The sequence below is a fragment of the Nannospalax galili genome, unplaced genomic scaffold (assembly GCF_000622305.1).
Source record: "Nannospalax galili isolate Female #2095 unplaced genomic scaffold, S.galili_v1.0 scaffold1256, whole genome shotgun sequence".
Taxonomy (NCBI): domain Eukaryota; kingdom Metazoa; phylum Chordata; class Mammalia; order Rodentia; family Spalacidae; genus Nannospalax; species Nannospalax galili.
Window position 1 is genome coordinate 280643 of NW_008337764.1, and position 14294 is coordinate 294936.

At 43.3% G+C, this 14294-nt stretch overlaps 1 protein-coding gene across 1 annotated transcript; it reads right to left on the minus strand.

The window, feature by feature from the left end:
* Positions 1–64: 64 nt before the first annotated feature.
* On the minus strand, positions 65–12533 carry Mettl3 (methyltransferase like 3). Its single transcript, XM_008832706.1, has 11 exons — positions 12306–12533; positions 5412–5629; positions 4927–5331; positions 3689–3864; positions 2929–3145; positions 2582–2769; positions 2170–2208; positions 1906–2014; positions 1511–1576; positions 1243–1355; positions 65–304 (listed from the first exon to the last, which is right to left on the minus strand). Exons 1-11 carry the CDS (start codon positions 12403–12405, stop codon positions 193–195), a joined length of 1743 nt encoding a protein of 580 aa, XP_008830928.1. The 5' UTR covers positions 12406–12533; the 3' UTR covers positions 65–192.
* Between the last annotated feature and the right edge of the window lie 1761 nt (positions 12534–14294).

Genomic DNA, 14294 nt, shown 5'->3' on the forward strand with positions numbered 1-14294 from the left:
ATGAAGCATCTTTTAAGGGGGTTGGGGGTTGCACAAGAATACACACTAAGTGGTACAGCTAATATTTCACCTCAAAATCCCAATTACAATACAAATTTTTATTTAAATAAGGGGGAAGCTGTTGTGCAAACATTCCTCTTCAGGTGTGGGCTGCAGACCGTGGCTCTGGGTGGTCAGCTCTATAGAGTACTTTTATAAATTCTTAGGTTTTGAGATGATACCATCTGGATACCTTTGCTTAAACCGTGCAACCACATCTGGGTCTAGCAGGTGGATCCCATCCAGTTGATTTCCCAGAGTAATCCTGAAGTCCGGCAAAGAGAAGGCAAACCAGAAATCCTATACATAAATGTTTAACATTGTCCAAATATTCTGTGTATTCTACCTGTCACTAAGTGTCCATGCCAGTTACAGTATGGTAGCATGACTAATTAGAAACTGGTACAAATGCTGATGTTAAAACTGGCTGGGTGTTTTATTTATTTATTTATTTTTTGTGGTGAGGTGGTGGTACTAGACATTTAATCTAGGGGCCTTACATATGGTCTAACATTGGAGTTCTTATCACCAGCCACCATCTCCCCTTTCTTATTTTGAGGCAGAATCTCACTAAATTAAACTCATTCTATAAACCAAGCAGGCCAGAAACCTGAATTCTGCCTCAGCCTCCTGAGTAGCTGGGATTACAGTACCCACAGACCCAGCTGGATCTACAGATCTAAGGATTAGAGACTGATGCTGGCCAGGCCTGTCACAGCCACAGCTGCCAGTGAGTAATCTTATTTTTACAGGAGTCCAAAACCATGTAAATTATCTCTAGGTGTGGTGGTGCATGCCTTTGATCCCAGTACTCGCGAGGCAGAGGCAGGCGGATCTCTGAGTGCAAGATCTCAAGAACAGCACTTTTTAGGGAATAGAGAAATGGCTCAGCAGTTAAGGGTGACACAGCTTTTGCAGGGGACGCAGGTATCTAGCCCCCATGTCAGACAGCCCCAAACCACTCCAGCTAGTCTGATACCTGTTTTCCACAGGCACCTGCACTCAATTTGCACATACACATAAGAATAAAAAAACAAAAAACTTAAAAACCAGAGCTTTGGGTCCTACTGAATGCTGTAGATTCCAATACTGCCTATTTATAAACGATGTGCAGCCTAAATGCAGAATATATGCAGCTCATACTACTGTCATTGGTTATAAGGTTTTGCCCTTGGGGGCTAGCCTACTCTTCAATCACATTACCAGTTAGGTTGCACATTGTGTGGTCGTCCAAAGAGCTCAATCTTGCGGGTACCAGGGGAGAGTCTCTCAATCATGCCATAAATTTCATCTGGTTTGTGACTGGTGGAACGAACCTAGAAAAATAAACACTAGCTACTTTTGGTTACTTAAGATTTGGATTCTACCCTTTTCTATAAATGAACCAAATAAAAAACTTGGGAGACTATATATGATATGAATAATTGGTATTAAACATAGGAAAGCTGTGGATGCCTTGGGAAGCACATACCTCAGCTACAATCACATCACAGTCCAGACCCTGGTTAAAGCCTTGAGGATTTCCTTTAACACCAACCTGTTCACCACAGAGAACACTTGTTACTTTAGGTAACCATAGCCTTTGAACTTTTCTAGAAAATAAACAAGGGGCTGGAGAGATGACTCAGTGGTTAAGAGCACTGGCTGCTCTTGCAGAGGACCAGGGTTGAATTCCCAGCACCCAGTTGAATTCCCAGCACCCACATGGCAGCTAACAGTCGTCCTTAACGCCCTCTTCTGACCTCTGTGAGCATTGTATGACATGGGTGCACTTAACATACATGCAGACAATACACTCATACACATTAAAACAAAACAAAAACCCCACAACTTCCTCCTATTGAGTTGGGCCCTAATGCTACTCACCAAGCAGTGTTCCTTCCCATGGTTCAACCAGTGACCTGTACGGCCTGTCCTAATGATGCGCTGCAGTTGATTTGTCTTCACCCAGATAATTTCATCTACACGTTCGTAACTATGGAATATAAGAAAACTAGAGCTTTAACCAGTTTCACAGTTTAGGACCTTTACTATCTACAGAGGCAAAGAGTCATAGGACTACTGGGATAACCGAACTCAAAACTAAAGTATTCATTACCCTCAAAAGAAAGTAACACGATGACTACTTACCCCCAGAGGTTCAGACACTCTCTGCCTAATTCCATGGCCCTAGAAAGATGGAAAGGTGAAACAACTACTTGAATGCCTGTATTTTCTTCCCTTCAGTAGATGTTCAGTCAACATTTACATGGAAAATACCATTAGGGCAACAAAGTGGATCTAAAGAATGACATTTTTCTCAAGGAACAAATATACTGAATCCAAAGCTCAGGAGTTCAAAGTCATTCTCAGCAAGACTACCCTAAACTGCATGAGACCCTGTGCTATAAAACATTAAGGCTCCCTGGGAAGGAAGGGGGTGATCCTAAATCGGTCACACATTCAATAGCTGGGGTAGGAAAACCCAGGGTTTTATTTCCCACCTGGCTCTCACTCTACTGCATCAGCCCACACCTACCTGTGTATCTCTGAATTCTATTACCTGCCTGTGACCCAAAGGAAAAGAAAGCCGTCATCCTGAAGCACTGGTATGTTGAGCCTGCGCATCTCGTCGTCTGTCAAGGTCCCGTAGGGTAGCTCCATGTGAATATCCCAAGGTGGGTCAGCCATCACTACTGCAAACTTGCCCAAGATACTGACGTCCAGGTACCGGATGTCACAACAGATCCACTGCATGAGGTAGAACTGGTCATCTTCACAGATTGATGGCCCTAGACCCTCTTAAGTATATCTATCCCATTCCATTCCAAGTTGGTAAACCAGATTGCTAAATTAAGCCCCTAATTTCAGACTGTAACTTGAACTTTCCCGAGTTGTCTAGGCAGGTACCTGAGGAGGAAAGAGTCGATCTGCACTAGAATCACCCCCAACGCTCTGTGTAAGAGCGAGCTCCTGGCTTGGTGCATGGTCCTTGCTTCCAGGACCCTCAGCATCCATGCAAGCATCAATTTCATAGTGAACATATTTGCACGTATCCATGTGGAAACATGTGTTAAGGAAAGAGCAGTCACCTAAAGACTCATCTGTGTGCTTGTTGATAATTCGTCTGAGGAAACAAAACAGGGAAATCAATCAAGATGGTAGGTACTTGAGAGGTGGATCCCACAGTCCAAGTCCAAATTCAGATTTTTGTACTTTCCCCTAATATACTGAATTGTTAAAGAATTATAATTCCTCTCTAAGAAGACTTGGGCTGGGTGCAGTGGCTCAGGCCTGTAATCCCAGTACTTGGTAGGTGGAGCCAGGAAGCTCAGTTCAAAGTCATCCTCAGCAAGGCTGACCTAAACTGCATGAGACCCTGTCTCAAAAAAACGAAACAAAGGCTTCCTTCTCTTACTACAGGAAGGAATATAGTCCAGACTGTCCCTAAACCCAGGTCCCTTCTATTACTATGCTCCTTCCAGAACCTTGCCTGTGGCTCACAGATGTAGATGCCTGACTAGAAGGGGGCATGTAAGAAAAACCTTTTATCTGGGAGTGAGCCTGTACTCTTAGGCCACAGTGGCCACCCCAATGACAGAAAGGGATATGCCAAAAAGGAGTGACTGCTTCTGGGAAACCCACCCCACCTCATTCCCTCCCAAGAGACCTGAAGTGCAGCTTGCGACAAGGTCGATCAGCATCACTGGCTTTCATGCACTCCTCCTTGGTCCCATAGTCACAAAATTCTTGCACTTGGGCCCGACCTCGTGAGCGAAACTTTTCAACAATGGATTGTTCCTTGGCTGTTGTGGTATTTAATAGCTCTAGGATCTCCTGACTGACCTGTGACAGAAGTAGCCTTGGTCTTAAGGGTTTGTAGATAAATCAGCCCTTGAATCACCTCTGCAAGTTCTACCTCACATTAACTCTTACAAGGGATAAATGAGCTATCATGGGAACACTGGAGCCCCAGTAAGGAAGTTATAATGGGTTCATTCCTCATTCGCACTCAGGATGGAATTCAGACACAAAGAGCTTGCTTACTACAGCAAAGCATTAAGCTGATCTTACCTCCCAAGGAAAGCATACTTTCCCCTCAAAAAAAAAAGACCAATTTGTATTCATTCATTGGGTATTAAGACAAGGCTCAATGCTAATATTTTATTGTTTAGCTCACTCTATTCAATAATTCTGCAAAGGAGGGCACTCTGGTTATCCTCATTATGAAGGCAGGTTTGACAGAAGTTAACTTTACAATTCAAACACTGGAAATAGCAACAAATGGGAATCCATGTAGTTCTAATACTCAGAACCATTATATAGCGAATTTGTGTAAGTTAATCATCAATTTTCATAACTGTTAGTTCCAATGACTTTTCATATTCTCTATTCATCTCCCTATATTCCTATTTGAATTTCTCTTCTCTGGACCTGAGGATTCTTCCAAACAGATTCCATGACTGATTCCCTAATTTTAACAATGGCATTACTGATATCTTGGGTCATTTTTTTCATGCACACGCATGTGTTTGTGTGTGTCTGTATGTCTCCTATGCATTGTAGTGTGTAGCAAAATCTTTGGCCCTTCCAGATATATATATATGTGTGTGTGTGTGTGTGTGTGTGTGTGTGTGTGTTGTGTCTCCTATGCATTGTAGCATGTAACAAAATCTTTGGCCCTTACTTCCAGATGCCAATAGCGCTCTCCCATGCTATGACAACAATGTAGGCAGACATCTGGCAGGAGTGGAGCTAGAGCAAAATCATCCCTAATTGAGAACCACTTCTCCCAAGTCTTAATTCTAAGAGCTACTTCTTGTCCAAGAGGTAGTTAGTTGCCTTTTAACTCTCTCTCAATCAAAGCTCTAATTCAGAACATAATGTTAGTATTTTCATGACCCCTACCTTCTTGCTTTGTTGTTCTTTAGTAGACTGTTGGTTCAAAAGACTTTCTATCTCCAGATCAACATCTGAAGCAGCATGCTTCCTTGATTTTTTAGCTGGCTCCTTAGCTGGTTCTGATACTGAAGAGGCCAGTCCAGAGGCTAAAGAGCTGGGAAAAGCAGCTACTGTTGTTGAGTCCTGTTCTGCCCGTCGTTTCTGCCCCGTGATAGTCCCTGCTACTTCTCCAAGGCCTTTCTTTTCTGCCACAGCACCCATCATTGCAGAGAGTTTGGAGTGGTCAGCATAGGTCACAAGAGTGGGATGTGCATCATCTTGTAGGAGACCTCGCTTTACCTCAATCAACTCCTGAGCTGCAAACTTCTGTAGAAGGCTTTCTACCCCATCTTGAGTGGCAGGTGCATCTGGCTAGACAAAGGAGAAGAGCATAATAAGACAATATAATGAACAGAAAATATGTAGTAGATCCCAACTTTATCAGTCATTACCGTAGAGATGGCAAGACAGATGGACACAGCATCAGTGGGCAAGGTTAAGGCTAGATCCGAGAGGTGGTGTAGCAACTTCTTCTCTAACTCTGGGTCTGTAGCTAATTCAGGAATGACTGAAACTGTACTGGGCTTAGGGCCACTACAGGTAGGTGCAGTAGGCACTGGGCTATCACTACGGAAGGTTGGGGACAGTGCTGCTTCTGGATTCCGTAGATCTAAAAGTGAAAAAGTAAAAACGAAAGCGTCAATGTGTCAGTATGTGCATTCCTCAGGAGTCAGATTCTCTAGCGTTCCCAGCATACATCCTTCTAGATGGGCTGACTAGATCCCACTGGATGAACTTGAACTGAGGGACATCTGGGGCACTTACTTTACATGATAGCTCTTAACATAAATGACAGAATGTATGAACTCCAGTGGTAGGGGGGCTATGGGAAGGTGCCAAAGGGAAAGATGATTTTATGTATGAAATACACATTCAAGGGCTGGAGAGATAGCTCAGCGATTAAGAGCACTGACTGCTCTTGCAGAGGACCCGGGTTTGATTCCCAGCACCCACGTGGCGGCTATGAACCATCCTTAACTCCAGTTCCAGGGGAATCTGAAGCCCTCTTCTGACCTCCGCAGCACTGCACAACACAGGTGCACTCACATACATGCAAGCAATACACTCATACACATAAAATAAAAATAATAAAATATTAAAAAAAACCCCACACCCATTCAATAAAAAATTAAAACATGGGGCTGGAGAGATGGCTCAGTAGTTAAGAACACTGGTTGTTCTTGCAGAAGGCCCAGGTTCGAATCCCAGCACCCACATGGCAGATAACTGTCTGTAACTCCAGTACCAGGCCCAGCCTCTTCTGACCTCTGTGGGCATTGCACGACACGGGTGCACTTACTTACATGCGGTCAATACATGTATACACATAAAATAAAATTAAAAAAAAAATTAAAACAAAACAAAAAGCACCAAAAACCCTAGCTAGGCATGGTGGCACACACCTTTAATCTCAGTGCTCAGAAGGCAGAGGCAGGCAGATCTTTGGGTTTAAGATCTGGTCTACAGTGCAAGTTCCAGGCCAGCCAGGGCTACACAGTGAAACCCTGTCTCAACCCCTCACTGCAAAACAAAACAAAAGCAACCAAAAATCCACAGAGACATTAAGCCTCATTTGGAAAACAGACCCTACAATTCTGTATCAGCTGGAAAGGTTAACTGGTGTAGGGCCAGTGAAACGGCTCAACAGGTAAAAGCTCAAGTCTGACAACCTGCTTCAGGTTGCATAAGTACAGTGGAAGGAGACACGTGTACCATGGCACATACTTGCCAGTAATTATACATATACATCATATACAATAACAAATGATAAAACTTGACCCACCCTCACTTTATGATTCCTTTATGTTCTGCAGAATCTTAAGAAACTAATGCTTACAAGCTGAACTAAGGAACTTGCTTTGTTAAAAAAGTACACGTTGGAAGCACTTTGAAGGTCTGGATGAAGGAGAGTAACTGACCTTACTAAAAACTGTAGTAATTACTACAGCATATTAAGAAGACTATAAACAAAACTCCTGTATTGACTAAGACTACATGATTTAATAATGTAATGTCTTTTAATTCAAAGACATTACAATAAATTTGAACTAAAGTATCCTGTAGTATAAATACAGTAAAAAAAAATTTATACCAGGAGCACATTTTGAGCTTTCCAGTTTTAAATTTTTAAGTGCTAAAAATTTCTTTCAACAAGCAAATGTTGCATAAACAATGAGGGAATCTTTTTGAGACAGGGTCTCCCTGTAGCCCCAGCTGGCCTGGAACTCACTGTGTAGACCAGGCTGGCCTCAAAGTCAGAGATCCACCTGCCTTTGCCTCCCTAGTGCTAGGATTAAAGGTGTGCGACACCACACCCAGCAAAATAAATAAATTTAAAAAACTACTAGGCCGTTTCTATTAATGCTGTATTTTGTTAGTAAAAACCCCAGGCCAAGGCTAGAGAGATGGCTCAGCAGTTAAGAATGCTGGTTGTTCTTGCAGAAGACCAGGGTTCAAATCCCAGCACCCACATGGCAGCTAACAACTGTGTGTAATTCCAGGTCCAGGGGATCCGACCACCTCTTCTGTCTTCCGCGGGCATTGCACAACACGGGTGCACTTACCTACATGCAGGCAATACAGAATACACATAAAAATAATTAATAAAACATTTTTTTTTTAAATCCAGGCCTCTGTAGGCAATCCTTATTACACCTTGATTTTGCACATTTCTTGCTATGTTAGTTTAATGCAAATAATCTGAGAAGATTGTCCATGATTAAATTAAATTTAAGTGGGGCTGTAGAGATGGCTCAGCAGTTAAGAACATTGGTTGTTCTTCCAGAAGACCAGGGTTTGAATCCCAGCACCCACATGGCAGCAACTGTCTATAACTCCAGTCCCAGGGGATTCAGCAGCCTCTTCTGACCAATGTGGGCACTGCATGACATGGGTGCACTTACCTACATGTAGGCAATACACGCATACACATAAAAATAATAAAAATTTTTTTTAAAGTTTAATAATTTATTTATTTATTTAGGTATTTTTGAGACAAGGTCTTCCTGAGGCTCCAGCTGACCTGGAATTCGCTATGTAGACCAGGCTGGCCTCAAACTCACAGAGATCCACCTGCTCTGCCTCCTGAGTGCTGGGACTAAAGGAATGCACCACCATGCCCGGCATAAATAAATTTTTAATTACTGAGCATTTTCCATGATTCCAAATTGCTAATCAAGGCCCCAGAAGCAATCTTGTTAATATAATCTAACCCAAATCCTGTGTGGAAACATACTTATATTTTCATTACTGCCACAAATACAGTTAAGACTAGTATTTTACTTAAATATGGATTTAAGTAAAATGCATTTTTTCTTTAACAGACTTTTTTTGCTATTAGGTTTACTTTAAACACAAATTAGCAACTCAAAACAAGTTATCTGACAGTTACACCTAATATATATGTGTATGTATTGTGTGTGTGCGTGTGTGTGTATATATATATATATATTTTTTTTTTCTTTTTTAATAATAGGGTTTAGGGGCTGGAGAGATGGCACAGTGATTAAGAACACTGGCTATTTTGGCAGAAGACCCAGGTTTGAATCCCAGCACCCATATGGCAGCTAACAACTGTAATTCCAGTTTGAGGGGATCCAAAGCCCTCTTCTGTCCTCTGTGGGCATTGCACAACACAGGTGCATTTACATACAAGCAATACAGGCATACACATAAAAAAAAAAATAAATAAACAATAGGGCTTAAACCAGTCAATTTTCTTTTCTTTGAGACAGGGTCTCACTATGTCTCCCTGGCTGGCCTGGAACTCAAGAGATCTGCCTGCCTGTCTCCCAAATGCTGAGGTGAAAGGCATGTGAGTGGCTAAATGTTATTGCTCTTGATCTCTTTTGTTTTGAGATAGTCTTACATGACATGCAGGCTGGCTATGTAGTGAAGATGTCCTTGAACCCCTGAGTCTACTGTCTCCACCTAAGTGCTAAGATTATAGGTGTGTACCACCACACCCAAATAAGATCTACTAGTTTCACATGTTTTGGCATAAAGCCAGATTTTTCAGGCCATATATATATATATATATAAAATGCTTTCTTAAATACTATTTTTTACTACTGTGCATGTGTGTGTGCATGCACATATGCACCAGGCTCTATCACTCTACTTTGTTGTTTTGAGGCAGGATCTCTCACTGAACCTGGAGCTAGGCAGGTGGCCAGTAAGCCCCAACCATCCTCCTGTCTCTGCCGCCAACAGTGCTGAGGTTCCAAGGCCATGCTGGGTGTTTAAACTCAAGTCATCAAGCTTGTACAGCAAGTGTTCTTACCTGCAAAACCACCTCAGCCCCCTAAATTGCTGGTTTTGAAAAGGTGATTAGAGGAAGCTGCAGAGCTGGCTCAGTGGTTAAATTATTTAGTGCTTATTGCTCTTGCAGAGGGCCAGGTTGTAGAGGACCATGGTGGCTAACAACTGCCTGTAACTCCAGTTCCAGGGGATCCAATGCCCTCTTCTAACTTCTGTGGACTCCTGTACACACAGTACACATACATACAGTTAGGCACACACACATACACAGTAAATATTTTTTTAAAAAGGAAAAGAGAGCCAGGCGTGGTGGCGCACACCTTTAATCCCAGCACTTGGGAGGCAGGGGCAGGTGGATCTCTGTGAGTTCAAGGCCAGCCTGGTCTACATAGCGAGTTCCAGGATAGTTACAGGGAGACCCTGTCTCAAAAAAACAGACCAAAAAAAAAAAAAGGAAAAGGGCTGGAGAGATGGCTCAGAGCACTGGCTGCTCTTACTGAGGACCTGACTTCGACTCCCAGCACCTACATTTTGGCTAACAACCACTGATAACTCCAGTTTCGGGGATCCAATGCCCTCTCCTGACCTTGGCAGGCACTGCACGACATGGGTGTACTTACGTACATGCAGGCAAAAGTTACACACATATAATTAAAATTATAAATTTTTTAAGAAGTAAATGGGAGGGGCTGTAAAGATGGCTCAGTGGTTAAGAGCACTGGCTGCTTTTACAGCAACTGGACTTGGATTCCCAGCACCCACATGGCAGCTAACAACTGTCTGTAATTCCAGTTCCAGGGGATCTGAGGCCATCTTCTGACCTCCAACGGCTTTACACAACACAGGTGCATTTACATACACGCAGGCATTCATACACGTAAAATAAAAATATAATTTTTTTTAAGTAAATAAGGGGCTGGAGAGATGGCTCAGTGGTTAAGAGCACTGGCTGTTCTTACAGAAGACCCAGGTTCAAAACAAAGCACCCACATGGCAGCGAACATCCATCCGTAACTCCAGTTCCAGGGGATCCGACAGCTGCTTCTGTTCTCTGCAGGTGCTGCACAACATGGGTACACTTACATACATGCAGGCATAACACACACATAAAATAAATAAAATATGTTTTTTAAAGTAAATAAAGGGAAAAAAAGGTGATAAGATACGTAAGTCCAGGGACTAGTAAGATGGCTCATTGGTTAAAAGCACCTGCTGTTCTTTCAAAGGACCTGGGTTTGAATTCCAGCACCCACATGGCTTATAACTTTTCATATCTCCAGTTCCAGGGGATCTGATGCTCTCTTCTGCCCTCAGTGGATCAGAACACACATGGTGTACTTATACACATGCAAGTGAAACACTCATAGACATAAAATAAAAATAAATAAAAATTGTGAAGTACTTAAGTCCAGTAACTTGAATCTCTCATAAACTAATTAAAAACAATGAGGCATTTGTCTGATAGAGGTGTGTATAATTATGTATTTTTGGGGCTGGAGAGATGGCTCAGAGGTTAAGAACACTGAATGTTCTTGCAGAAGACCTGGGTTCAAATCCCAGCACCCACATGGCAGCTAACAACTGTCCGTAACTCCAGTTCCAAGAGATCCAACAGCCTCTTCTGTCCTCCACGGGCATTGCACGACATGGGTGCACTTACCTACATGCAGGCCATACATGCATACACATAAAAATATAAAAATAATATTTTAAAAATATGTATTTTATATCTAAAATGGATATGCATAAGAGAAACATAAACAAAGATAAAAGAAACTGAGAAAACTGAATTTACCAGGAGTTAATGCTTTCATATAGAGGAAAAAAAAAAAAACAATCAACACTTGATTTCCTTATTATTTCCTAATCCTATGTTTGCTCTTCATGTACCATACTGCCTTCTTGCCTCTTCTTTAATATCTACTCTGGTAAATTTTGTATCAGTTAATAAAGTTTAAAAATCAAGGTCAAATTCAAGTGTCAACTCCACTATGAGGGCGCCACTGCATACACTCGTTCTTTTTTTTTTTTTTTTTTTTTTAATACTGGGGTCTCCCTGTAGCTCCAGGCTGGCCTGGCCCTCACTCTGTACACCAGGCTGGCCTCATCTCAGAGATCTGCCTGCTTCTGTCTCCCAAGTGCTGGGAGTAAAGGTGTGCACCACACCTGGCTTGATTACACTAGTTCTTGTTTCTTTCTGCATTCTATTGACTCGTTCGTTTGACACCTTGCATATATGACATTGTATCTCCTACTTTTACTAAGCATCTGTTCTTGATTCTTAGCAGGATTTTAAGCTCTTTCAAGATAAGGACAATGTCTTACTTTTGCCTGGACCCATGAACAGTAAATGCTTATTATACTGCTAGAGCATCTCTACCTTCAGGTACCAGAAAATGAACACACGAATCTAATTTCATGAAGTCCTGCTGATGGTGGTGTGAATACTGCTAAGCAATAAAAGTTAACACGCGGGATATATGGACTAACTATCCTTACAGAGCTCTGCCAATAGTTTACCTCAGGTCATTCACAGCTTGCGCTGGGCAAGTGTTAGGGCAGATGTCAACAGTCTTTTAAAGTCACTCCAAGTTTTAAGACTATCAGTCATACATGGGAGGGGGAAAATGCTGGAAGAACAAAACCAAATGTTTTCGATTCTTGCTACGGCTGTAAAAGCACTTCTCTACTTATTTAGCACACCTAGTGTGAACTTTGTTCTGGCCACTAAACTGGGCACTGTGGTTCAGTCCCTGCTCACTGTGCCCACAGTGGGAAATAAACGACGCTACAAAGCCACAACTCCGGCTGATGTCGGAACAAAGCCCCACAGCACGAACGGCCGGCCCAGCGCGGGAGCTGCACGCCTCCCAGGGCGGCCACGGGTCTGTGCTGCTCCGGGAGCAGGTGCCGGCGTTCCCGCGGCTGCCAATGGCCCCGGGACGGGCGCAGAGCCGGGCTGAGCCGGCAGACTTTCCCTCGGGGATCGCTCGCTCCCGCCCCGGCCGCGACCGGCCGCACCTCACCCAAGTGCCCCGAGTCCTGCTTCCGCCTGCGCTGCAGCCGCTCACGCAGCGAGTCGAGCTGCTTCTTGTGGGCCTGGATCGAGCTCCACGTGTCAGACATCCTAGCTCCCAGCGCCGACTCGAATCGGGCGCCCGGACTAGCACCTCCCCACCCTACAACAGAGATGCATCCGGCGTCGGACGCCGGAAGGCCAGGCGGAAAAAGAGCCAAGACGAAAAGTCACTTCCGGTTTTGCGAGCGCAACTTTGGCTAAGACTAGCCGAGTGAGGCTGTGTTGGCCATGTTGGTAGCTGGCAGAGCGGCCATGTTGGTTACAGATGCGCATGCGGCCATGTTGAAGGTTAGGTGATGTGTGGGCTTAGTGACTGTATATTAAATAATGTGAATAGGGGCTGGAGAGGTGGCTCAGGGGTTAAGAGCACTTGCAGAGGACCCGGGTTCGGTTCCCAGCACCAACATGGCTGCTAACAACCTTCCCTAATTACAGTTCCAAAGAATCCAACGCCCTCTTCTGGGCCCCTCAGGCATGAATAAAATTCATGGGTGTACTTAGATGCAGGCAAAACTCGTATACATACAATAAAAATAAATTTAAATTTAAAAAGAAAAATTAAATAGCGCGAATAGAGTACATGTGTTTTGTTGGTTGATTGGGTGGATGGATAATTAGATGGATTATGGGTTGGGTGATGGGATGGATGAGACGGAGGCAAATAGATTGCTTGCCCGGTTGATTGCATACCCATGCACATGCTAGCAAACACTATGCCACTGATTTGTACCCTCCAGACCCCAGATTTTCTAAATTAAGGATTACTAGTTCATTTTCTTCTTTTATGTGTGCATGAGAGAAACATGGAGTCTCACTATGTGGCACTGGCCAGCCTCCAACTCTTGGGATTTCATGCTTGTGCTAAGACAACCAGCTTAATATGGGGCCATCTTTGCTGCATAAGACAGCATGAGTAAGCATACTCTTTAAAAATAAATGTGCAAGGGGCTGGAGAGGTAGTTCAGTGGTTAAGAACACCCACATGGTCACTAATAATCATTTATAACTCTGGTTCCAGGAGATCTGACACCCTCTTCTAGTCTCCATGGGCACTGTATGCATATGGTGCACTTACATGCATGCAGGCAAAACAAACGCATAAAAATATAATTTTAAAATTTTAAAAAAGTACAAAGTAAAAATAAATGTGCAAGTAATGAGAAGGTGGTTTAGTAAACTGCTTGCCATGTATGACATCCTGGGTTCAATTCCCAGAACCCATAAAAAAGCAAAGTAAAGCTGGGCATGGTGGCTCACAGCTGCAATCCTAGTGTTGGGAAGAGAGAGACAAGCAAATTCCTGAGATTCAAGGGCTAGCAATCCTGGCTGAAACAGGAGCTCCAGGCCAATGGGAGACCCTATCTGGAAAAACAAGGTGGACTGCCATTGAGGAGCAACACCAGGTGTTGACCTCTCACCTATAAGGCACCCCCACGTACACCCATCTCTCTCTCTCTCTCTCTCTCTCTCTCACACACACACACACACACACACACACACACACACACACACAAGAGATAGACTTCAGGCCTATATAATCCATGAAGGCATGGAAAAGAAGCTGGCATTAAATGTCAGATTTCAAATGACAGCTAGGGCTTCAGTAGGTGAAGTTCTAGGAAGAAATCACAGACAAATACGTGATAAAGGTATAGAGTTAGGAAAACATGTATTCTACCAGTCCAGATGAATTGATCTGAACTACAGATTTATATTTGGGAATAGTATGAAAAAAATAGGCTTCTGCATTTGAGGTCTGATTGTGTAAGGTGCATGTTACCTGAGAAAATTTGTTTGGAATAAAAAATAAAAATTCTAAACACGGGGCTAGAAAGATGGCTCAGCAGTTAAGAACACTGACTGCTCTTGCGGAGGACCCATGTTCGATTCCCAGCACCCACATGGCGGCTACGAACCATCCTTAACTCCAGTTCCA

Coding starts and splice junctions, on each gene's coding strand:
- Mettl3 (XM_008832706.1), bottom strand. CDS start 12,405: ATGTCTGACACGTGGAGCTCGATCCAGGCCCACAAGAAGCAGCTCGAC. Junction 5,332..5,411: donor TCTGTCTTGCCATCTCTACG/GTAATGACTGAT, acceptor TCCTTTGTCTAG/CCAGATGCACCTGCCACTCA. Junction 2,015..2,169: donor GAGTGTCTGAACCTCTGGGG/GTAAGTAGTCAT, acceptor TATATTCCATAG/TTACGAACGTGTAGATGAAA.